Raw genomic sequence first — 27,422 nt, forward strand, 5'->3', positions numbered from 1 at the left:
AAGAAAGGCAGAAACTTCTGGAAGAACCACAGATGAGGGATCCCTCTCCTTAGGGTGGGTAAAACACACACACAGAGAGAGATAATTTATTTTTTTATTTTTTTTCAGTATATGTATAAGAATGTGTTTATAGAAAACTATGTTTTTGTTTTTTCTTTTCTGCTGGACTCAGTTACATTAAAGGAATCATTCAGGAACTGTTTTCATCCAGCTTGTTCCTTCTGTCAGTTTCAAATAAACACACATGATCACACAGTATTTGGTCATGAAATCAAGTACTGACCGATCATGATCAGGATTACTAGATTTCCCCAGATTAAAATCTGTCATTTTAAGGGTAATGTCAAAGTCTCTGATAAATTTAGTGGAATGTTATCCCTAAATTGTTGAGAAACATTCTCAAAAACTCAAATGTGACCCTCATTATGGGTGTTATCACTAAAGCATCAGGGTTCATTATCTGGCAACACTGAATGTATTCACAAAATTTAATCAGTGGATTGTGGGATATTTGACCAGATGAAGGATTTAACCTATTTTGAAATACCAAAACAAGGAGACTGCATTATCTAGGGACCACGAAAAATTGCAGAACTATGTCATTTCATTCAATATTTGTTAAGATGCATGACTGTTGACGACTGTGGACCACCGGCTGCTGCATATACTGGTATATTATTCTCTTAAGCTACACCTCTAATCTATCCTAAGACATGTGTGTAACATTCATTTTCCTTTACCCAAGGACAAGATAGATTAGCTGGTCTACTATCTCGTTTTCTTCACTGTGGTAGAATAAATGTACATGTCTACACAGAAGTACAGTCACAGGCACACACACACACACACACACACACACACACACATACACACACACACACACACACACACACACACACACACACACACACACACACACACACACACACAAACACACATAGGGTCATAAGTAACATGTTTCAGGTTAGCCCCGGTTGGCTGACGGCAGGAATGAAAAAAGTCTTCAAAATGTCATCTCTGGCCTCTTCAGCCTTTAATTAAACCTTGAGAACGGGGAGATAAAATTAACAAATTGGGTAATGAATCGAGTGAAACAGGTGGTGGATGGTTGAAGAAAATGAACCAATCAGTCTTTCCTGCGTGGATTTATTCAGCTCCTAATTAGACGCTGCCTTGGTTAATTATGATTGGGCTCTTCTGAAGAAAGAGAGCAAAAAAATCCCTGTCTGACATTAGAGTCAGGATTAGTGTCAGACTACAGGCTGTATGTCATAAACAAACACCCCAACCTCGCCGTCAGTACTGCTCAGAGGACAGCTTTACTAACCTGTCAGCTTTACTAACCTGACCGCCTTACCAACCTGTCAGCCTTACTAACCTGTCATTTTAACTAACCTAATCAGTGGATTGTGGGATATTTGACCAGATGAAGGATTTAACCTATTTTGAAATACCAGAGCAAGGAGACTGCATTGTCTAGGGACCAAAAGTAATTGTAGAACTCTGTCAGATTAGTAAAGCTGTCAGGTTAGTAAAGCTGTCAGGTTAGTAAAGCTGTCAGGTTAGTAAAGCTGTCAGATTAGTAAAGCTGTCAGGTTAGTAAAGCTGTCAGGTTAGGAAAGCTGTCAGGTTAGTAAAGCTGTCAGGTTAGTAAAGCTGACCAACAATGTCAGCTTTACTAACCTGTCAGCTTTACTAACCTGTCCACTTTTCTAATCCATTGGCTTTATTGACTTGTCAGTTTTAGTAACCGCTCACCTTTTCTGGACGGTATTCTGCCTCTTAAAATCACTGTAAAACATTCCGTTAACCAAAGCCTGATTATTTTGAAAAATATTGAACAGAAAACATCTGCGTCATTTAATTTATATTCTTTTCACATCATGACAATTTCAGCTTTTAGTGAGCTGTGATTTTATTCTGATACTAAAGCACATGTGGCCGGGAGAAATTTTTCTTTTCTTTTTTATGTCATTGTTTTGGTATTTTTTTATTACATCTCACCTTGAAAGACACAAGAGTCCTTCTTTTCTATACCTGTTATAATGGAAGATTTTATTAATGTATTATTTGGATTTGACCAAAATAAGTAGGGAATTGAAATTTTTATTGATCACTGAATGCTACAGACCTATGACTAGAAGAATCATGTCAGTAAAGCCAAGTCAGATCCCAAACATGTAAATTAAATGCAAAGACCCTAAAAATCCTTCACAGTAAAATGAAACCACCAGTAAGCTTTCTGATGAATAACAGAAACATCAGTAGGCAATGATGCACTTCCTCCTTCACTCTAATACAATTTTTAAAAATGTCTTCATTTCGCGGTTGCACAGTGGGGCCTTTCTGTGTGGATTTTGTATGTTCTCCCCGTGTCTGTGTGGGATCTCTCCAGGTTTTACTCCCACCTCTAGAAAAATGCAGAGTAGCTGAAACCAGTTTGTCATAGTAAATGAGAACTGGTCAATAGACCTACATGGTTAAATAAAGGTTGAAAAATACAATAAAATATTTTGAGTCAGCTGTTAGTTAGTATTTCAGTATTACTTTACTTGTTGAGTGTCATGCATCTCGATAGACATTTATCTGTCATAACATATGGTATTTACCAGGTCATGTCCTTTAATGTCTGTACTTTGGTTGGCTGGTCTCTTTCGTAACACCACAATGTTCCTTTGCTGACTTTCAATGGGACTTGAGCACGACCATCCCTGCTCTCATCCCAACAACAGCTTGTAATTGCATTTTAATAGTCAATTTAAGTTGGATCATTAATCACTTTCTGTCATGGACATTGATTTAATTCCTGCAGTAAACAGTTTTTATCATGTCAGATCCAATTAAACATTCTGCTTTATTAAAAATGAATAATGTGGATTTCTTCACTTAAATGATTTATTTTGAAGTAAAATTTTGCCGTTAGAATGCTTGAGGAATGATCAGAGATGTGTGTTTTGTTTTACATATATTCAGTGAACGAAGGCTAATGAAGGATGACTAATAAAGGGAAAATGACGCCAGACTGTGCTGAGGGCTACTGCTGTATGGCAGTGTATCAAGGAGCATGTTGCATGAATACATAATAATTAGATTTTGTTTGCTTGAGAAACACTCCTACAAGGATCTCCCGCATTTAAATTTTGGAATGTTGATCTACAATTTTGATCTGCTCACTGCGCTGCTTTCTAAGGACACATCAGACAGGATTTCAGTCAGGATACTCATTGAAACCATATTATTAAAGTAATAAAGTGAGCCAGGGAGTGGGTTTATATCTTAATGTCATTTTATTTCACATTCAACAATCACTTCCTCCTCCAGGTACAGATTGTATGCCTTTGATAACTTATCAAGATGAAAAGCTTAAATGTCAGGTTTTCTGATTTATCTTCTGGTTGTATTTGCTGTCTGACACTTTGCTAATGTAATGTGTGTGTCAGGCTTCCCGAAATGTTCATTGGCCAGACTGTGATGCTGCCATGACATATTCAAAACACACAGTATTAAATTTTTTGTTGAAACAATTACAGAAAGACAGCCTAATATGAAATGTGCTATTATTCGAGTAGGTGGAAGACGAAACAGTGATTAAGTGGCTTTAGTTGCTGGTTATTGTTGGGGTTAATTTGTATGGCACCTCGTGTGTCTGCGATAGTCATCTCTGGCACTAATGAGTTTCTCTGTCTAACACCGGCTCTGATACCTGCTGTTGTTCTCTGATGAGAGTGAGAGTATTAAACCACTTAAATCTGAAGGCAGACTAAAGGAATAATTATTATTTTTGTGCTGAACATTATTCAAAACGGTGTGACTTTATGTGTGAGTCAGAAAGATAGACTTTTCGCATCAGAGCTACAGATGGGTGCTGCAAAACTGCAAGATGGGAAACAACAGAATGCTTTTCTATTTTTGCGTTTTTTTCAATCCACTTTATTATTTGTGCGATTACTCAGCTTCTGTGTGTGTGTGTGTGTGTGTGTGTGCGTGCGTGCGTGCGTGCGTGCGTGCGTGCGTGCATGCGTGTGTGTGTAGACGGAGGATGGAGAAGAGGAGAACCCGATGGAGAGCTCCATGTCTTTGGAGCTGGAGTTTGTGGATGATCCCAATTTTAAGAACAAGGTCAACTACTCCTCCAGTGCAGTCCAGATTCCAACAGACATCTACAAAGGCTGTAAGTATATAAGAATACTATTACGTCATGAATTATCTAATGCAATTTCTGTATGGATTGTTTATATACGACCAAATCAATGGCCATATCGAAAAAAGACTCTTAAATCTACACCAAGCAGCAGGTGACAAATGGTCTTAGATACTGATAGAGCTTGACATTAGATGCCCAGTAAAACAGCATTTTGAACTTCTCTCACTTGCATAAAATCAAACATATGAAACAGTAAGCAGAATCAATAGAGGATTCGATTTAGTCAGGGATTATTCAGATGACTCTTGATTCATGGTATAATTTCTTCCGGGATTATCAAAGTATCTATCTATCTATCTATGTTGCATAAAAAAATATGCAGCAGGAGAATTTATAACAGAAATTCACAATATATTTTCTTTTTCAGTGGGTTTTTAAAATGTTGCTTGTGTGCTGAATAAACATGCAGGGATGGAAATGTTTGCATTATTGGGATTTTTCTTTAACGTTCTTTACATACATCTTTAGCGTGCTAGCACAAGTTTAGGTGAAGAACTGTCTCTTATTTTTTCTTGGTTGGATGTGGCCTTCTCCACTGCATGACACAATGTAGATACAACTTCCCTTTCTGCACCTCCCAGATAAACTAAAGGGAAAACATGAACTTTGCTTTTTTCTGTATGTTCTTTCGGTTATCCACCTTTTGCGCCGACCTTGCTTTTGTCAATGCACTCACATTAAAGCATGTGCAGACAGATAGACTTTTTTTGCAATTTTCCATTTTTTTCTGAGTCTGGGAGGCACAGCTAACATAAGCAACAGACAATCCTCAAAGAAGCTAACACATATACTGTACTCACAAACAGCTCTTCTGCTCTTGCTGTTGCCGTCCCCATCTTTCTTCATTGAGTTTGGCTTTGATAATGAACAGTAATGACAAGAAAGTCTTTTTTTTTTTTTTGCAATATTCTTGAATAAACTAAGTAATTAACACAGATGATAAAATGAAAACAAAAAGGTTCCACAATACACATGGACCGTTCAGGTTGGCACTGTGTCCCATCCATTGCAATACCCTCCGTGTCTCCAGACACTTTTTGTCAGAATTACACAGTTTTGGTTCAGGGGGAGATGTCAAAGGTCACTGCTAACTCACAATAGAGCAATCATGCCTGCACATTGTTCCCAGATCCATTTTGTGCCAGCTCTGTCTGAAGATAATGAGTCAGAGAATAAAAGCCTCCTGATTGAGTCTGTCGTAAACCGAAGACCAGGATGGTACAGTGCATGGAATTGTTTTTTCTTCTCTTCTATAGAAAATGTTTACTTTTCTTTTATTTGGTTAACTCCCGTAGCACAATCTGCTGTGTTGAGATTGCCTTTTGCAGCTTTTTTTGCCAACTACATTATGAATGTGTGTGCTGCATTTAAATCACTGATGATAAATTAACAATGTTGAAAAACATTTGACTGCCCAAATATGCAGCAATTCTCAAAAATGATTTGCCCCTTCGTGCTTTTGCTTCGATTTAGAAAAAAGAATGTATGAAACGTCTTTTGCAGTTGTATGAATGACATTTAACCCTTTCATACATGAATTATACCATCAGTCAGGATTTTGTGCTTTTTAGACAGTAAAAAAAATCCATATTTTAGTAAGATATTTTTGAAGAATTCTTTTTAATAGAAACATACAAAAACTTTGAGGTACTTTCTAAAAACATAAACAAGTTGATTTCCAGCCCAAAAAAATCCCAACAGATTTTCAATAACTGCAGCAGTAATAGGCTAATTGTAAGTTATGAATTGTGGTGGTAATAGTGATATATGATGTATAATTCTGTGGATATCATAATTTCCTTCCAATATAAAATCAACACTAGGAAAATTGAGCAATTACATGAGAAACTTAGTGGGCTGTTGAACATCTTGTTTTTAGTCCATTTTTTGTTCCTTGCACTGGTTAGCCATTGGGTTTCAATGTATGACATAATTTAGCAGGTACTCTAGTGCCTGATATGTGACTGTGCCACCAAGAAGCATGCATTTATAAGAAAACAGCTTTTTAATAGCTGTCAACAGTGACCTTTGTGCATGAAGGGATTAGGCTGAGGGCCTAAAAACTTAAAACAGTGCCCTGCGGAATTGATTATCATAATTTTTAAAATCCTTCATGAGTTTAATCTTTTTATTGGAGCTCAGTGCAAGATAGGTGTCTTCTGTTTTTATCTAACAAAGCTTATAGTCATTTACATTAGGTTCATGTCAGGGAGGTTGCTCTCAAGAGATGTTGAAAGGCCATCATTAATTTCACATCCTGTTCTGCTCTGGTCCCAGCGTTTGGAGCCTACAGGGGTCCTAGGAGAATATGTGGAAAGTTAATGTTGGCTGATAGTGTCCCTCTGCGGCTGAAGATGCCTGGATGTACTTTATATCTGTAGGTTTGGGATTAGCAGAAGAGAAGAAAGGTGAATAGATGCAGCACTCATTCAATAGGAGGTGAGGCTGGAGGAATGACAGAAAAAAGACGTATTATTGGAGAATGGGCTGCTGTTCAAAGCATGGCCTAATGTTTAGCAATTACTATGAAATTCTCAAGTGTTGTTTATAACCACTCGTGCACTGTGTTGTTGAAGTGGCTCACTTTGAATTGTACATTGTTAATGGACTGAATAAATTGACTGTTTTCCAGAAAATGGCGGCATGAATTGCTAGTCAACGCAAAATTAGTGTCCTTGGAGATGAACTGAGAGAAATGCAGAGAGAGACGGAAAGATAGATAGAAGAGGGTGATAAGAGACCGAAGGAAAGAGACACGTTAATAATAGAAACCATTTAGAACAAAAATAAAAGCATTTTTTATTGTGATCCTTTTAGCAGCTAAATGAGGCAGTGTACGCGTTCTGGTTTGATTCGTCTGCTAGGGCCCGTGTCCATTTATTGAGATTGAGAGTGTTCCCTGAGTGCAGTAATGAACCATTTTATGATTCATTATCCCAGTGCTTATTCCTGCTGCCCAGTCTGCAAACTTTCTAATTAGCTTAGGTCAAACATTCATACAGTTTCCTTCTAAATATGATCAATTAATACAGATTGGACATCACAACAATCACAAAGGAATAAATTGATGTGGGTGATGTCATGTATGGACAAACAGCTTTTCATCTATCCAGCCAACATTGGAGAGATGCTGCAGAGTTGGCAGGAATTAGCTGAATACATGCAGAAGCAGGGCCTTGGGAGTTTTATCTTGAAATTACTTAAAAATACAGAACAAAACACAGAGGGAATATACTAATGGTTATCTGGCAACTATTTTTTAGATTCTGTGGAGTCCTGGTAGTCCAGACTGAAGACAGGGTACTATAATCCAGATTGGGTGATTTTACAATTGCATGTTTAATATTACTTGTATAATTTCTGGGAAGTTGTAAATCTACCATTTTAAAAAGGTAGTTATTGTGTGTGTATATAATGTCCACATAGTTTATGACTGCATTAGTATTTATACGAGAATCAGTTGTCACCATTCCCTGCAGGAAATGAGACAGCCACCAGTGAATGTGGGAAACCCTTTCATTTAATTTGAAGTTTAAATCTGCTGCATGCAGCGTCTTTTCCAGCAGCCTAATGTCATATTGTCAGGTTGTTATTGTAGTCAGGCACAGTGAGAAACTCAGTTGTCATAAATTAATGCCATGGAATGTGTGTCACTGAAAAAAGAGCATAGCTTAAATGTTTTGCATGGAGCGATTAACTCACACCGCGCCCATCATAACCATCACCATTACCCTACCCTGCTCTTGTGTGCCCACAGGCTTTTAAAATATTCAAACATTCATTAGTTAATGGATATTACCAGGGAGTCTTTAGTTTAGGTTTTTAAATTGTTTTTCTAATGAGCAGCAAAAATAAGACATCAATGAAATAATTTAGTGAAACACTGACTTACAGTAAACTTTGAAGTCTAAATTTTTACATATCATACAGGTATCATGAACATGAGTCATGTGCTTCCAATATTTATTCTCTTAATACACACATCCAGCTCATGAGATGCCAAAATGTTTTTGACCAATTGATCTGGTAGTCATTTTTGTTAGTGAACCAAAACAATTAGCTAATAGCTGTTACAATGCACCGTCAAGTCAGTCAGCTTTGGTTTGATTCACTGGAGGATCATCACGAAGAGATAAAGGAATAATTTAGTAAATCCAATCGTTGTAGTAGCTTTTAAAGTGGACACCGGCCGTCTCCTACTATAATAAAAAGGTTTCTTTGGTCCCTCAGCATATTTGAGACTTACAGATTTGATTTTCCTCATAACTTGGCTCCTTACATCCACAAAGCGGTAATGTATTGTAATTATCAATGTTTGTGTGTCCATCCGCCCACCTGTCCGTCCGTCCGTCCACCAAATATCTTCACAACCGTTGCAGATAGAAAAGATGAAATAAAAAGCACATTACTCGGGCGGCAAAAGGGATGAAAAGAAGATGATGACCTTGACCTTGAGAAAAGTAAGTCAAGGTCAAATTTAAACTTTTGTACTCATCGCAGATTTTTTGAAGGCAGTCACGTGATACCGTACGCGCATTCTATTGGCTGACGGAAGTGCGCTATGTTCTGTGAGTCTCGGACTTTCGTGAGACACAAAAGTGCTTTAAACAGTCGATAAGAGTGTTGGTAAAGGTAATATAGATAGAAGGTGGTTTAATATCAGCGTGGAGAGGGTTCATAAACTTTTAAATTACCGTAAATAATAAGATACAGTGCTTTGCGAAGGTATTGGCCCCCAACAAGAACTTTTTGACATTTTGCCACATTTCAGGCTTCAAGCGTAAAGATAACAAACTGAAAATATTTTTCAAGAATCAACAACATGTGAGACACAATCGTGAAGTGGAACCAAATTTATTCAACATTTTATGTTGTGTTTACAAATAAAAAACTGAAAAGATTAAAGGCTTTAAAGGCTTTAAGATTGAAGCCTGAAATGGGGCAAAATGTCAACAAGTTTTTGGGGGGCCAATACTTTCGCAAGGCACTGTAAATAGTTTGTCGCTCTGTCGGGAATTCGTTTATCGTGTGTGGTTCCTCGAACGCATTAACCGCTAGGAACGATGGCGCACTGTATACCATTTTAGATACACATCTCTGAAACCTGATGAGATATAATCACAAAACAAAAGCAACATTTTCAGGAAGCCAGTGCCACAAAAATGTGAAGGTCAGGGTAAAATGTTGAATTCAGCGCGAAGCGGTGATGTATTGTAATTTTCAGTGTTTGCGTGTTCCTCTGTCCATCCGTCTGTCCACCAAATATCTTCACAACAGTTGCAGATAGAAAGATGAAACAAAAAACACATTACTCGGGCAGCAAAGGGGATGAAAATGAGATGATGACCTTGACCTTGAGAAAACTAGGTCAAGGTCAAATTTCTACTTTTGTGCACTGAAGAACCACATACAATACAAAGACAAGGGAGAAGGCCAGTGTGAGTAAGACCATAGATCAAAGCACTAGCTTTGATCTGTGGTCTGAGATATTTTCTATCCTGAGATACTTTGGCACATATCTCAGGAACCAGATAAGATAGAAAGAAAAAACAAAAGGCGTTATATTCCGGGAGGCAAGGGGATGAAAATTAGATCACAACCTTGACCATAAAAAACTATGTCAATGTTACATTTTCACTTTTATACATTTTTAGGTACACAATCTCGGAAACTTGATGAGATATCATCACAAAACCAAAGGCAACATTTTCAGGAAGCCAGAGGCACGAAAATGTGATGATGTTGCGGGATGTTGCCGTCTCTGACTGCCTTGTTTGGCTTTGATTTGGCTGCCTCACTGTTATTGGGACTAAATGCAAACCATTCAACAGATTCTAATTAAGCATAGTAACGTCTAGCATAAAAAAAGAATAAATTAAATAAATCCAGATAAATGGATGGATAACTTTTTTTCCTTTTTTTTATTTGAAAAAATATGTTTTTATCGATAGCTGTTTGATTGATTTTCAAGAAATTGGTGGAAGAGTGGGGTATGTGCTTCAGATAAATCAATTAAATTTTGCAGTAATATTTTTATTTAAAATTTTTCAACCTAAAGCCATTTGGATGGTGCATGTGCATATCTTGTTTCAATTTGGATTAGGGTTTAATTAAATTAAAAGGAACTACTGGGCCTCTGCAGTGGAATGCGCTCTACTGCGTTCCCTTGTAGTTATTTATGAAATTTTAATTAATAAGATAGAGAAAAAAATCCTCAAATCAAACCAACAAGCTGATGCTTCCTACCTATTGATTATTAGACACCGTTTTGCTACGACACACTTTGTTCTGCAGTGTGAAGCCCCCTTTGTAAAGAACAAATAGTATAGAGTGTATGTATGTTTGATGGAAAATTGAGTGCAAGGGATGGAGCAGATTGAGAGTCGAAGCAGTGTCATATGAGATTTTCAGAGAAGAGGACAACAAACGTTAGCAAACTTTCATTTGAATGAAACCTCAGTCTCTTAAAAAATTGAGGGAATTCAGAGCATCTTGTCCTGCAGGGACAGAGACCAGTTTAGATGGACAAACTCAGGTCTGTTCTAGACAGTAAAATAAAAATTATACTTTTGCTGTGGTTGTATTATACGTTGTTGTTTGAATTTGAGTGTGTTCCCAATTTACTCCGCACTGCATTTGTCATCGAAAATAGATTAAAAAATGAATCTTCAGATTTTTTGTTCAGCTAAATGTTACCATTATCACTCTGTGTATGTGTGTGTGTGTGTGTGTGTGTGTGTGTGCGTGCGTGTGTGTGTGTACATAGAGTACATGCAGCCTGTATTCCTGTCAACCAACTCATGTCAGAGTGGAGATCAACTCATCCCCTCTTGACATCAAACCAGATTTAAATGTGTGGAAAACAGCATAAGTAATGTGTGAATAAAAAAAGAGGAAGAAAGCAAAGGGGGAGGGGTGGTGAATGAAAATGGAATTCCAAGTTTAAGCAAAAGAATGATAGTAGGAACACTGCAGGCTGTATGGCTGTACAGACTCCATCCATCTCTCTCTCTCTCTCTCTCTCTCTCTCTCTCTCTCTCTCTCTCTCTCTCTCTCTCTCTCTCTCTCTCTCTGTCCTTCACTCATCCACGCCTATAGTGTGTGCCCAGTGAAGGGGCACTATCATTTACCCGCACACTAATTAGAAGAGTCAGCACAGCAAACTCCACGTCACTCACCACCAGGCTCACAAATTACATTCCATGTGTTTGTTATTTCTTTAATTACAAAAAAAAATATTTGGAGGATGATATTGGAGGAGGGGTGAAATCTCTTCAGTCTTCTTCTGTATATTGAATAATCATCCTTCCTCACTGAAATTACTGTTCGTCTCTCCGCTTTTGCAGTCTGAGATTACAATTTATCAAAACTGAGGTCCTGAAAGAAAAATACTAAACACTATTCCCGAGTGAAAGAGCTAGAATCCTGCACACAAATTTTCATTATAATTGCTTAATTCTGATTTTTTTCAGTCACAAAGACATACTGGGAGAACTAAGACACAAAAATATGTGTACACATTTTTTCTTCTTGGAAGGCTTAGACTTTGTTTTAGCCTTTCTTTGTGGACGTGTGAGCTGCTGCCAGTTACTGTTGTTGCCATTCCTCTGCAGGATGAAAGGTTTAAGGTTCAAGCTCTTTAATACACAGCCAGGCCCCAAAGCAGACCTGAAACATGGGGAAGGAAGGAGCGACGGTGAGGAAATGAGAAGGAGGAGAGATGGGGAATGGAATAGGTTGATGCAGAAAGACAGAAGAGAACATGCTACGTGTAACGGCAGAGATTCATCCAACAGTTTTAAAACAGCAGTCGGTCCAGATGACAAAAAAAAGCAAATTACCAGTCAGTTTAGGTCTTATTTAAATTTAAAATATCCCACATAAATGAGACACCGTAATTGGAAGTACTGTATAGTATATTGCTGTTGGATTTTGTTGCTTTTCGGTGTTCTTTCATTCAGTCATTTGTTTGGTAGTTTATGAATTCCCTTTTGTTGCTGAAAGCCCCACATATATTTTTTTTTATTACAACCGTTATAAAAATGAAGCCTGTCCGGAAGTCAAGATTAAGTGAGAAGATTTAGTGTGAGGTTACCCTTGAAATAAATATATATTATATAAAATATAATAAATGTCTTTTGCTCGGTGCTGCTGCCAATAATCATGTGAAAAATTTAAATTGTCTGCGATTTATGTATTTAAATCCCTTTTTCTTAATACTTAAAGTGTTGAAAAAAATCCATAACCCTTTATGACATAATTTTAGACAACCTGGACATTAATCTGCTGAGATTCAAACTGGCTGTATTTGTGTCAGTGTTAATTCACCTGTTTGTTTGGGTCATGTGATTTTTATGTCACCTCAGCGACAATTGAATTACAAAACCAATTCTTGCTTAGTGTTTCTCAAAAATGGAATAGGTGAAGACATGGGTATTGGTTGTGACTCCTCAAGGGGACCCCGTTAATGGCTGTAGCTATCCCCAGTATGGATTTCTCATGAAGGACCACTTGTGTTCCTCTATGATAAATTACAGGTCCCTCAGACTTTCCTCTGCTCTGTGTGTACAGTAAACACATGAACTACTTATGTAGTGTTGAATTAATACAGAACATAAGGTGTAGATCGGACTGGATGGGTCTTTATCTCCTGTCTATCAGTGTGAATAATGTGTGTATGAGAGGTTGGGGGTGGGGTCAGAAGATATAGGGGGTGAGGGGTTGTTGAGAAATGATCACACGCAGAGATGCTCCATTAATCTCACTCATAATTGTTTCCCTACTTGGTGTGCAGTCTTGCTCCATAAAGGGGCAAAGCCAAGGGTGCTCTAAATGTCAGGGGAGCGGCGTGCTGATGAATTACCTTTTTAAAGATATCAGAGGGAGGCGTGTTTCATGTGAACGATGAGCCCAACACGGTGCTCCAGGGACCTGTCTGCCTGCTTGAGCATATTACCCCCCCCAGGGGAAATTTGTCTTTTTATCAAGCGTCCAGAGAAGTCGTGACATATCCTCACAGAATAAATCAAAGAGAATTAGTTTTCTGGGTTTTCTCTTCTCTGATTGTTGCCACCTGCCAAGACGTGTGTGTGTGTGTGTGTGTGTGTGTGTGTGTGTGTGTGTGTGTGTGTGTGTGTGTGTGTGTGTGTGTGTGTGTGTGTGTGTGTTGATGCCTCAATTGCTTTGTCGTTTATTTAAGGCATCTTTGAGACAAAGTAGAGTCCACAGCCTTTGGGTGATACCTTTATGTTAGTCAAAGCTGCTAAGGTGGGTGGGGGGCTAATTTTAAACAGAGGTTGTCTCTTTGCCCTTGGCCTGTCTGGGACAGCTATCATTACAGAGCCCGCGCTCCTCCAGATAAGCGTACCCAGGACTTCACAGCACACAGGCTGCCGCCGCGGCCACCCGCTGTGATAGCTCATGCATAAAGCATAATATTTTCTAGATATTAATCAGATGGCTGTTTGACCGCAAGTATGCCAAGATGAAATTTAAATCCACAGCTCGCCTTTCTAAAAATATCCCTTCACAAGCCCTTTATGAGGATTTCAACATAAAGCTCTTTTCCATTCTAATTTTGCTAAAATATATTCAAGTTTGCAAGTAATATCAATAGATTAATAAGGTAAAAAAAAAAGAGCCTTTCGATAAATAAAATATGAAGTTTTAAAACAGAGAGAATTTGTTTGCTTGTGTTTCTCATCTCATCAGGTAAAATGCTCCTTCCAGGCTGTGAAAGCAGCCACTCACTCCTTCACATTCATTTCTGATCTGTTTCCATCCGTCATGCTGTCCCTGTCTCAGGGTTTTTATATTTATCCCCATCTGTAGGGCATCTTCTATCTCCCTCCAATATTCCTTTGTGCAGTATTTTTGTCTTTGAATGCTGAGAGGAACGTGGAGAGAAACTCCCCATGGTGATGGCAGTAAATTTACTTTCTTATATTCCTTTCCTCCAGACACTACTTAGTTCTGCTTTAGCGAGTGTGTGCATGTGTGATTATGTATTTGCTTTACGGGATGCTATAGAGTAATAAAACTTAATTTTTAACTACAATTTTAGTTTGACACTATCAAAGTGAGCTGTAAAACAGACACTCGTTTGTGCTCATTTCTGAATGGTTTTTCCATCAGTCATCTCCTCCTTGTCTTGAGTTTTTACATCTCCCCCCGTCTGTGCGAGGGTAGTTAACGGAGGTCAGTCAATAATGCATTTCTTACCTTTAAACTGGCGGCTCATCAAAGACTGAGCAATAATCGAAAAGCATGGAAAAGTGGATCATGGTCGTTTGTTTGAGTTAAATTCAAACAAAGGATTGAGAAATGCTGGATTTGTCGGTTCAGAGATTTGTCTCACTTTGGTTGGCTGAGTAATTAAATCGGAGAAGCAAGCGAAATTCTCCTCACCTCACTGCCTCTTCTTGTTTCCTCTTTAATCAGGTGGCTATTAAACCTCTGCACTCCCCTTCTTCTGTCTCTATAGCTCAGCTTTTTACACAGAATGAAAAAAGTTTTGGTTTCTGTCTGTGGATGCATTTTGTTTCATATTTTAAGGGTTAAAAAAAACCCTAATCTGGTTCAAAAATAACAATGTAAATGTGTTACAGAGCTAGATGTGATGGAAGTGCTGTCCTATCTCCACCATCAATGGAGGTTTTGTCCATCTCTGTTTGACTGAATGTTAAATACCTCTCTCCTCAGCCATAAATCCATTTTACAGATCACCACTGACCTGTGACATATCTGCTACTCCACCGCAGACGTCAAAACACACACAATGACACATTGAGTCATGCATGCATAAGTGGATAACAGTTTTTTTAACACTATTGTCTTAGATATGAAGCTCACCCGTCCTCTAACGGAATCAATCATTCTTGGACATTTGCTGATGTAGTTTGTATGCAGAAAGCATTCAGATGTGGTTTCTGCCGCCACAAGCTGCAAGTGACATATGACCTCATTCAAGGTCATCCCGGATTGGTCCCCTGGACTCCTTAGATATCTACCCAAGATGGACACCTATCGCCGGTTAGGCTGCCTTACATAAGTCTATAATATACACAGCTATCAGCAATAGAACAGACCTCGATTTTTAAAGAAGAAAAAAAAAGTGGTGCAAAGAATAAATAAATACTGTAGGCTAAATTGGATTAGAAAAAGTATTTTCAGTGTCTTTTTTTAACCACTGATTGACATTTCCTGATCATTCTGATCCTTTTATTTTTTAACCGAAAGCTCCTCCCAAACTTTGTCGCTAGAGGGTATATTTTTGAAACCTGGGAATTGTGGTCCCCTCTTACAGCAGAAATTAATTAGAAGCAAAACATTTAAACCAGCATCATCTCATTTTTTTCATTTTGAATAACAGTAAGCATCAGAGATATTTTAAAGGTCATTGTTATTACTGATTGCATTTGTTTACCTGTGTGTGTGTGTGTGTGTGTGTGTGTGTGTGTGTGTGTGTGTGTGTGTGTGTGTGTGTGTGTGTGTGTGTGTGTGTGTGTGTGTGTGTGTGTGTGCGTTTGTATGTGTGTGTGTCTGCGTGTATGCATGTGTGCGTGACAACAGCCCCAGTCATCCTAAATGAGTTAAACTGGACCCACGCTCTGGAGAGGGTCTTCATTGATAACCGTCGGGAGGACAGTTCTCTCCGCTGGCAGGTGTTTGGCAGCGCCACAGGAGTGACTCGATACTACCCAGGTAGGCCCTTTGGTAGCAAGGAAACAGTCACGACTATAACTCACGGTGAGATAAAGTCTAAATTGACCCTAGGGCTCCTCAGCAGCAGAACATTGGCAATCTCTTATCAGATGGCTGAACCTGGTATCTCCAGACAGGACAAAATTATGATTACTTTGATCTAATCTGATCTAAAATATCCTACAGTGCATGGCCTATAACTATTTTTTTGGCTCCCCAGCCACTCCATGGAGGGCACCCAACAAGATCGATCTGTACGATGTCCGCAGAAGGCCGTGGTAAGTGTTACCTTTACTTCGAGACAATTTAATGTCTTTGTGATTCTGTGACTTTGCTTTCAATAGTAATGCCCATTTTAGGAAAAATCTCAAAAAAGCACCCATTCCCCTAATTTTTTTTAACACAAGGAAGTCATTTTCAGAAGCATCTGTATCCTAAATCAGCCCATTTGGACTCTTCCGACTGGGCATTAATGGTAATAGAGAAAATTACGCTGCTATTGTTCTTAATGGGCCTTTCAGACACAACGTGATCTGAACTGCGCTTACTGCTGTGTTGGCAGTGAAATGTCGTTGTGGTGGAAATGATGGGTTTCGGAGCTCAGTGTCACGCTGTGTCTGAAAGGACCTTCACCTTTTCTATGAATAGTGTTTCTCAGACACAGTTTGGATCATCATCCCAAAAAAAAGCTCAAACCAGCTTCTAGAAACCAGATGATGAGTTTGGTGTTGATGTTACTCAATGAGCCGAACTTCATTATCAGCAGCATCCACACATATAAAGTATGTTATAAGTTGTTTTTACTCATTAAGACTAAATATTTGACAATCCTACATAGGGTAGTTGTTAAATTTTTATTTTCTTTTTATTCAAATGAATATTTATATGAATTTATGCCATCACACTGTTCCAAATGACTGTTGGTAGGTGTGTATTTGACCACCAGGTGAGTCCAGCTGAGTATTGACGTTACAGAGAAAAATGTGCATAAAATTGCAGAAATTAAACTTGTCATTGCAGCACCTGTTCAGATAGCAGTATCGCTGACATGCTGTTCTGAAATTGTGGCAAACTGTTGTGATCTGATCTGAGTCTCCACACGTGCAGTAAACACCTTTGATGTTTGATTTGTCTTATAATGGAGCCATAATTTCATGGCCCTACTTTGCATATGTCACTTCTACTTATATGTCATTTGTAGTCTTTTCATCTAACAATAATGATTTCTTTTGTGCAGTGTTGTATTGAAAAAGTCTAACCAGCTCACAAGCAGGTACCGGTATTTTGAATGAACGCATACCTGTTTCACTAAATTAAAAATAAATTAACTGTGGTAAAAAAAAAGAAAAGTTTCTGAATCCTCAACATAAACAATACTTTAGAGGAGGTTAGAGGTATTTGATGTGTATTTTCACAATAGACGGTTTTATGAATGTGACCGTATAAACAGAAGAAAAACTTATCCAGCCTTGCAATAGGATTTCTGTACAGTGTTTGTCTCATGCTCTTGTAAACCCGGTGTTCTTACCAGCCCAAAGACAAATAACAGATATTCTTCAATGGATTGATATCAGAATGTTTTCATGACCCATATTCATCCCAGCAAGTCATAATGTTTGACACACTGTTGTTACAAGGGTAAAATAAGAAAGGGGGTAATGTTTTTAGTATGAATACCCACCTTTGGTTGTGCCTCTCAGCTGATTCATGTACTGGGGAAGGTGTGGTTGAAACGAGGCTACGCTGAGACAAAGAGTCCCTTCACCCGCCCTCTGCAGCTTCCTGTCCATCCTTCCACATTACCTGCCACTGTCACATCGACTTTGTGGCAGCCCAGCCTGTTGCCTGGTTACAGGTTGGAGTGAACTGGACATAATCATGACAGCAAAGTTGATTGGACCTGACCCCGTTTTCCATCTCTGTCTCGGTCCAGCTCAATCTGAGTGGCTGTTTGAGGTCAGGCTGGGCTTGTCAGATGCAGTCAATGTGGTCAGACCAAACAAATAAAAGACAAAGAAGCCATTATGTTCTAGTGGAGTTAGCCTGAAAAACAAGTGTGATACTGTATATATGTAGTGCTGCAATGTTTATATTTATGCACATCTTAAAGAAAATGACTGTGCTCATTATTCAGATTATTTTAAAGTTCAGATTAGGTCTTTCTTTTTTTCATAATAACTCCAATCCTAATCATCCAGGACTGGTTACTAAAATATATAAATACTCTTGAAATAAGATCATAGATGAATGCAACTTCAAATTCAATTACACAACAGCAATTTTAGAATTGATTTGTCGAAAGTAGAAAAAAAGATAATATAAATAGTATAGGGTCATAGATATAAAAAAAAAAATTGTATAAAAATATACTTCACAGCAAAACTGTCACAATTTAGAAAGCAACCAGAAAATTAAGATTCAAATATATTTAAACCACACATCATCATCCTTATTGCATAAAGCTATTGTTTTACCAGAGAAAATTATAAGGGACATTTTTATCCATGAATTAAAAATTGTAAATATACTCATTTTTTCAAATGAACAAGTTCCTACTGTGTGAATGGCTGTGTTAACATTGACATCATACATTTTCCCATTAAGAAATAAATACATACAAGTGATGGAATAATACTTCTATATACTGTATATTCAATCATCTGACTAACAAGGCTTTCCCTGACAATGTAATTAAGTTAACAACATAAGTCTCCCCAGTGTCCCGCTGTTACAGTAGCCAACACAAACGAGAAAAATGCTGGAAACACACAGCCCTGTGTGGGAGGACAATTTAAAACAAGCATCCTGTCTCTGATCTGTCAGCACAACAACTGAAGTACACATACTTTAATTCTCTTACACATGTTTTGACTGAGAACCTCTTCCTGGACACCGGAAGGAACAAGGAAAGAGAAAGATGAGGGGGACGTTGTGCCGCAGCAACTTGTGTGACGTGTTTATACACGGAATGTGGTCTGTTTCTTTATAATGTAGCACCTTGTCACCCACACACAGCCACACTGTCATCTGTGTTTGTCACTGCTGCCCAATCTTTTTCCTGAGTCAGAGCCTCTGACACTCCTCAGGTCTGTTGAATTGCAACTTGTGGTCAGCCTCACTGAGAAGTGGAGCTGAAGTGACGACTGTCATGATGTCGTGTCAGACTTGTGGGGTTGTTGTCTAAGATTCCGTCTCCTAGACTGACTTTCTATGGAGAAGTCAGTCTTTTACAATCCACTGAGGTGAGACAAATAGATAGCCATCTGTCTTTAGGATTTTGAAACACATAAAGGTTGTACAGATGGTCACACTTTCATTTTCATTTAGGTACATCAATAGCAAATTAATCATTTGATCGACACAAAAGGTGACAGTTCCCACACAAATCAGTCATTTTCTTTAATTTTATGAACTGTAAACAGGTATTAAGTTTTAGATGAAATGTTTCGTAATTTAAATTCCAGAAAAATAAAAAACAAACCAAGATAAACCTCAATTTTTTTCTTAAATGAATTTTAAAGTGCAGTACTTCGGAAGTGTTTGACAAACTCAAATAAGTAGCTCAAACTGTGATTTGGTTTGTAAAAAATAAACCCAATCACAGTTTTCTCCTTTCATACATGGATAATAGTTACATGCATATTTCAAAAGTACAGTGCGCCCTCGTTCCTCACGGATAATGGGTTCCAGGAACCACACGCGATTAACGAGTTCCGCGATAGAATGAAGAACTATTCATCTCATTATTTACAATAATGTAAACATTTATGAATCCCCCCCACACTGATATTAACCCACTTTTTATCTATATTACCTTTTCCCACACTTTTATCGACTGTTTAAAGCACTTTTGTGTCTCACGTAAGTCCGAGACTCACGGAACATAGAATACTTCCGGATGCCGTCAGCCAATAGAATGCGCTTTCAGTATTACGCGACTGCCTACCAAAGATTTGCGACGAGGTGAAGTCGCAGGTGTTGATGGAGGAATGTGCAAGGGCACACTGTGCGTCCAAACAAGATCTTTCTCATTTTAAACTGTTCTACTCCCTGAGGATATTTAGAGGAAGCACTTAAGTACACAAGAAGTACTGGATATGTCTAGACAGAAGTATATAAAATATATGTTTGTATGTCTGTCTTTTCTTTATATTGAATTTTAATGTGGCAGGCTATGATAGCATATTCTCAAGTTGCCTCTTTTATGCATCCAGGAGCCTTTTCACTCTCACTCTTTTTTGTCTGTGAATGAGCATGTCAACCTGTTGGAAACAGATAGGCATAGGTCAGGCATCTTAGTCTGGGAGTAGGGAACACAGGTTGCACAGAAATGATGCTACCTTTTAAACCTGATAACATGTGGACAGAATGACGCTGTATGTTTCTTAACCGAGGAATATTCAGCAGTCTAATTCTATGGGGAGGCTGTTTTTACACAGTTGTGGAAGTCCACTTTTAAACTGTTTTCCAATCTCTTCTAATTTGTTTTTTACCACCTTATTACACTTGCTTTTGAAAACATCCCATAAACCGTGTCTGCATTTATATTAAAGGCAGTGTCCCACAAGAATATATGTTGGTTTGACATGGAAATGTTCAGACTGAAACCAGCACTGTTTAGACCGGACACGAACGAGTATGACATAGGGTTAATTATCTAGGTTTTTGTTGTCTGAAGTGTTTTTAGCAATGCATCTGCACTGTGTCTTCACCCCAAAGGCCTAACAGACATCTGACGGAGCTCTCCTCCCATGTGTGTCTGTGTGCACCTACGTATGTTTATTTCCTTCAACAGGGAATATCTGATCTGCCCTTTTAGATGACAACTGTAAATGCACACATCAGATTCCCATCAGATTTATTTTCACATATGAATGAGGCCTGATTCACAATTTCATATCTGATTTCACTTGCTTCTTTCCTGCTAATATGTTAATGATTCAGATTTAATCTTTGCCACATGGAAGGAAAAAACATAAGATTTGCATCACTTGAACTCCATGTAGTGTAAAGACAGCCAAACAGATTTGTGCAAGAAGGTTGCATATTCCTCTAAAACATTGAGCATTTGGAGAAGCCATCAACATGCCACAAAGTTTGTTCTTCACTCCAAAAGTTTTGGCTAACAATTGAACCAACTACCATCTGCTCCTAAAGTAGATGTTTATGTCTCAGCCCTATATTTTATTGATTTACAGTACGTCTTACTTTTCTCTTGTTTTTTCACCCATTAGGTTATGAACTGCTTATTTCATTTGATTGCGGTGATGACAAATTGCCATACTTGCAAAAAGTGATAATACAAATCATTTAGGTTTCCAGCCACCGGTTAAGTTTCCAGGTCAGTACCGAAGACGTTTTGCCCTTTGAAGAACACTAATGCGGGAATGCTGGAATTTATCTTACATATAAAATTAATTTGATTGTCATTTATCTGTGTTTTTTTCCATTTTTAAGGTAAGCATCTCAAACTAATCTTAAAAGTGTTTAATAGAGATTTTTAATCATGGGGAAGGACTCTGGTAATCCAGTAAACCTATAGCTTTCCTGGGCTGGATGCATGGAGGTGTGCGACTGGCCAGGTGCACTTCAGAGGATAAAAACAATCCAGGACTGCTTGCCTCTACAGATGGGCTGTCTTTCCATCTGCTCCCCTACCAACACCCCCAGGAAAATTAATGGTCCACTCAACACACTTAATTGTCTCCAATTGCTCTTACATTATTTATTAAGAGTTGTCCATTATCACTTCTGTTCACGTTATCAAGCGAAGTGAAACAGAGGGCGAAGTGAGGGAGTGGGAGAAGTGAAAGGACGAACAGAGAAATGACCAGAGACAGGCGTGGAGTCCCGTTAGTCAAGCGTTACAAAGATCCCATTACCTCCCAGACTCACAACAGCATGTAATCCATATCACATATTGATTTCTTCAAAAAGTCAATCTAACCTCTTTGTAAATATTATGACTGCTGGTCAGTTCTCAAAACTGAGACTCCTTAAAATATTCCCATTACCCAGACCTCCTTTCATTCTTCATTCAGATTCTGAAAGGAATCAAAAAGAAGACCGGAGTGTTTAGAAGGCTGTGGTGTTTTAGTCCCAATATAATATTAGTCATTTTGGTTTGATCCAAGATGTGAAAAACACTGCAGGAGACTTTTCATTACATCTCACAGCAACAGGCAAACAGCGGTCTGCTAATAATTCATGCTGATGTATTCCAGCACGCATGATTTATTCAATGTTTTGTTCTTCTTTTATAAGAACAATTGTTGAAATTATGAACTTTAAATCTTGTGCATTCTTAAGCATAGCCGAAAATATGGAAATGTGAATCTTGGCACCAACATTTCCAATAATCAACAGTAAGTGGAATAAACAAGACAACATCTTTTTCTCCTACAGGCTCTCCTAGCAAAGTCCTCCTATATTTTTATCTTAATTCAATCTTTATTCGCCTCCCACATCCACAGGAGCACAAGGAGAACAACAGTCCATAAAATAATAAGCCCATCAGCTCAGCACAAATCCACTAACAAATGGCAGCATGCACCTGCACATACACACACACACACACACACACACACACACACACACACACACACACACACACACACACACAGTAGCAGTCTGCATGTCTTATATACGGTCCTCCTATTGTCCTCTGGTTACTTTCCTTACGTCAGTATGTGATGCATGGTTCACTGTGAAGGAAATCCAGAGATGAGGCTGTATAGTCATCCCACTCATTATTTATTTGCACTGTACAACTAGGTAAGTAAACATGGTTCACAAAAGAACAGTGAAATTCAACCACAGTTGCTGCTGCTGCAGCAGGTTTTCTGCAGTACGTATATTAAAATGTGTCTGAGCCATTCCATGTATCATACCACTTGTATCTGTTGCATGTTTCTGAAATGCATGTCACAGATAATTCCTCCAATTTAAATGTAATGCACAACACTTTGTGGAATGGGTCAGGGTGCATAAACACAATCTCCTGAGAGAGTTGGCCCCCGGCACAGTTAATATATTGATTTTACTGAGTTGCGCCATGATAAAACTATTTCATGAATTCCAATGAGACTCCTTTACCAGGCCGCTACAAAAGCAGAAAAATACAATCACCACAACGCAGAATATGTCATTGTGTTCATTGCTTGTATAATCTATTTCTTTAGATTTATGGCTGTTGGGGGCAGGTTGTGAGGGTGGGGTGGCTGTGAATGGTGCCACTTTAATCTCCCCTCATTTAGAGAAATACCTCATCCACCCCCACATGAGGAGCCCATGTTTACCACACACAGGAATTAGGATTTATCGTGGCTGCACACGTGTGTTGTTAAGAACATGTTCATACTGTGACTTGGACCACATATTCTGCAGCTTCCTGGGACATTTTTTTCCCATAGGAATGTAGTTTAAGTCACCACTTCTGCTGTGGCCACATATGCTTTTCAATTTATTTGGTAAATAGTTCATCATAAACTGGGAAAAAAAGCATTGACTGCTTAGATTTTGACAGTTATGTGTCATTTGCGACAAGCTGTTAGCTGAAATGCCCTCTATTAAAGTGTGGAATACATTAAAAAAGACATATACTTTGCTCAAGGGCCGTACATAATAATTATGTCTCTTGGTGTTTTAAATGTGAATCATGTTTTTGAGAGTCTTTGAGATTTTAAAAATCCAGTATGTTAATTATTTAATCACTTGCCTGCATGGTTGATAGAATAGAATTTTTTTTTTCTTTTTAAAAGATTTCTGGTGCATTTACTCAAAACAATGTAAAAAAAAACATTTTCCTGCATCGCAGCTGAGAGGTGTGGGTTTTTTGTCTTTTTATTTGTATCTCATTTATGATTTTTTTTTAACAGATCAGAATTGTTTTTCTTTGCCTTGTTAACATATAACTCCACTCAGTCGACTACTTGTTTTTAATATTGTGCACTGACGACTAGGCTATGAAATGCAAGGTTTCATTTGAATTCCTGTACATGAAGGACAGGTATTAATAGGCTAAATTGAATCACAGCGAGGAGGAGAGCTTCCTGGTTTATCCTAAGTAATGAGCTGTTCAAAGAAGAAAAAGTAGAACTGACAAATTCTGACAGTGATATGCAGTGATGGTGTCTGAGAAGGGCTCTCACTAGTTATGATGGTTTAGCACCAGAGGATTGATCCTAACATTAACTGTAAGTTAAACGAAAGAGAGGCTGATATGTTGTGTCAGCTGATGGCTGATGGTCTTGTCACAGTGGGACAGAGAATGGGTGACGGGGCTCAGTTCAGCACCAGTCAGGCCCATCTGCTTGTCACCTGGCCTTGGAGCGCAGGAGACTGGGTAATGACAGGGAAAAAATGGCATCAGTGGGCAGAAGCTGAGAGGTAATTACTGACTGGAATCCATGCAGAAACAACACATCTGGTTCCATGAGTGAAAATGTGGAGGATTTTGCACTGATACTGACCTCAATTCATGATGATCTGTCAGAACCACAGAACTGCGTATCAACCCGCAAACTGAATATGCTTGACTCCATGCCACTCTTTCTGATCTTGATGTTCTCTGGCTAGAACCACAGAGAAAATTCAATTGCACTTACATTAATGGAAAGGGAGAGAAAGAGAGCAGTGCTGGCACACCAAGACAATCTATGGGGAAAATCAGCCATGGCAGCACTATAGCTTCAGAGTTGAGTGACGCTATCCCGACTCGTGTATTACTATTCTCTACCTCATCAGTGCTCCCACATTCTTCCTAAAACCTATTACTGTTCATCAGTGCTTCCTCTTTCACAGTTTTGGAGAGACGATCGGCTTGAAAATGATATTTTCCCAACAGATTTTATGCCCATTGCTAACACAGTTCTCCACTGTGGGTGTAGAAGATGAATACTTGTAATGAAGGTTTCCAATCCCTTCCAATCAACATTTAGCCTGACATTTAACATATAGTAACATTTATTACTCAAAGTTCCACTAAAGAACCATTCAGTTCTGAAGGGATAGACTGACCAGAGAATTTAATAAAAATTTTCACTTGGTCCATAGGCATTAAATGGCCCTCCGTCAAACTCCAGACTGGGGTGTTTCTGTCCCTGCGCCCACGGTAATGGAGACGTGGGCCACATTCTGAAGGAGTTTCAGTCCTGCATCGACGATCGCTTTCATGAACCCCATCCGCCGGAAAGAAAGAGTCTCAGCTCTCTCTTCCTCTCCGTTTCACTCCCTCAAATTAAGATTTCAGTAATTAAATTGATAAAAGTCATGCATGCCAATATGCCTCATGGTTCCAGACCTGATTTCGTACACTATACAGTTGTGGAGAGCTGCAGAAGTTTTACCTTTGAAGTGGCATTCTTTATTATTGAAAATAATTGAATTCCCCCCACCCCCCTGTCCTCATCTCACACACAACCACACACAGACACACGCGCGCGCACACACACACGCATGATTGTGGCCGTGTTCACTCTAGACATACTCCGTTAATCCACCTCTTGTGAGGCAGGGCTGGTGCCGAGTCGATGTTCCATCTGGGGGTTTTCAGGCCTCTTTTCAGTAGAGTGGGGCCAGCGGTGCGTCTGGCGTAAAAGAAAAAAGGCTTATTTGAGCAGCCCAGGAAGAAATGCTAAGGGACGTCACTTCAGCGTGGGTCAGGGGTCGTTCTGCATTTGGATTTGAGCCTGCCAGTGAGTGAGAGCGCCGAGACTTGTGGTAGCTGTGGCAAAACCTACTGGGGCTCTGTGGCGCTACCTCCATATCAGCTTGGCTAAGCATAAGAAAAGAGGCTCTCTGGCCCACGGGCAGCTGGCTTCTCTCCACACTCAGCAAATGGTTGATAAACAGCAGAAAGAGACCCCTGATGATTACCCTGCATCTGTCTAAGATGGTTGCTGACTGCCTGCCTGCTCACCCGTCAGAACGTCAAACCAATGCTCGCAATTTGCAGCCACCATAGGGTTAGCGTACAACGTCCGTCAATCTCATCTCTCTTCAAATCAGGTGTATATGGGAATTTAATTGCCACTAGGAGAGAATAGGTGAATTGCTGATTCCCCTCTGCATGTCATCCTCTATGAAACGTGAAGAGATGCTATGTGTTCATCTCTTCCAGGACACAAGTTTCTGTCCTTGCTATAGTTCAGTGCTGTCTCCATCTTGCAGGCCCACGCTGTGCAGAGGCTGACACACATCCAGAACAGCACTATTTTAGGAGTTTCTTTGCAGCTGAAGCATAATGGACTTAAGTGGCATGTGCCTCCACCCAACAAAAGAGCCGCCACAGTAAATAATGTGTCTGACGCTCAACTGATGAGTCATCCAAGGAACAGAGCATCAACTAGCTTATATTAGTGACAGCATGACTGACAGCGCAAGTTTTCCACAGCGGAGGTCATCGCTGCTCAGGCTACTGCTTGAAAAGTTTAAAGGAATTTTCAATATTCTAAATTTAAAGCCTATTAGCCTGAGTGTTTGGATATATTGTGATCGCAGAAACATCCAATTTAGTTATTTAGGGGAATTTCATGTCACCATGTCCTAAGAGTTCTGGTAATAATGAGTTTAGTGGCTTTAATTAACTGTTATCTGAAAGTCAAACAAACATTAACATCTAACGCCCACAGATCTCCAGCAGAGCTTCCAGTAACCTGTTACTGATATTAAGAATTCAGAAAAAACATTCATTACAATCTAAACTGGATCAGAGGTAAATAGTAATTTCTGAATGTCTAATGTCTGTCGTCTTATTTATTGGTACTGGAAAAACAATTATATGAACCACTGCTTGTGGAAAGGCAGTCTTTACAGTAATGACTTGTGTGCTGCAGAGGGTGTACAGCTCAGTGCAGACCGCTGTTTTGAATGGTAATTAATGATATAATACTGAGACCATAAACTAGCAATTACTTTGGCTTTTGCAGTAATTATTTGAACAGGCATTGTTATTCAGTAAAGAGGAGTATCTCTGCTGAAGTTAGCCGGCAGTAGCTGTAGCCAACACTGAAGTATATAAAACAACTTATTAACTCTTCTAAGCACATAAGCCTTTTTAGTATTCTGCAGCTCAAGTGGGCTCATCCATGGTCGCTCCACATTATCACAGCTCAGCTCATTGTGACTTCTTTAGTGTGATTCTCAAAGAGTATTGGGAACAAATTAAAGCCCATTTTTTGTGCCTTTTGTGCAGGTATATTCAAGGTGCATCGTCTCCAAAGGACATGGTCATCATTGTGGATGTGTGAGTATCTACCTCCTCAGTTGTTCTCTCTCCAACTCCTCTCCTCTGTCTTTTTTTCCTCATGGCTGGAGTTGATGTCTCCTCAAAGGCCGCTAGTGCCACCTGTTGGTCTGAGGAAAGCCCAAAGTTGGAAGAGAGGCAATCATTGCATGTGTAGTCATTAATAGGCTATTTCTAAACGAAACAGGGTGTGATTTTCCTGCTTAGCTAAATATATAGCAGAAAGCACAACTTCAGAAGTCAAAGAGAGGCAGGAGAGGGTTCAGAACC

The 27,422-nt window shown here is 39.0% G+C and overlaps 1 protein-coding gene across 2 annotated transcripts in view; it reads left to right on the forward strand.

The window, feature by feature from the left end:
• Nucleotides 1-27,422, forward strand: part of cacna2d2a (calcium channel, voltage-dependent, alpha 2/delta subunit 2a) — a 153,406-nt gene that overhangs the window by 102,168 nt on the left and 23,816 nt on the right. For both annotated transcript variants that reach the window (XM_068316404.1, XM_068316405.1), the window contains exons 6-9: nucleotides 4,033-4,171; nucleotides 15,776-15,907; nucleotides 16,128-16,185; nucleotides 27,102-27,152. In XM_068316404.1, the coding sequence (XP_068172505.1) occupies nucleotides 4,033-4,171; nucleotides 15,776-15,907; nucleotides 16,128-16,185; nucleotides 27,102-27,152 (380 nt within the window). The remainder of the gene's footprint in view (nucleotides 1-4,032; nucleotides 4,172-15,775; nucleotides 15,908-16,127; nucleotides 16,186-27,101; nucleotides 27,153-27,422) is intronic.

The sequence above is a fragment of the Antennarius striatus genome, chromosome 5, assembly GCF_040054535.1.
Source record: "Antennarius striatus isolate MH-2024 chromosome 5, ASM4005453v1, whole genome shotgun sequence".
Classification (NCBI taxonomy): domain Eukaryota; kingdom Metazoa; phylum Chordata; class Actinopteri; order Lophiiformes; family Antennariidae; genus Antennarius; species Antennarius striatus.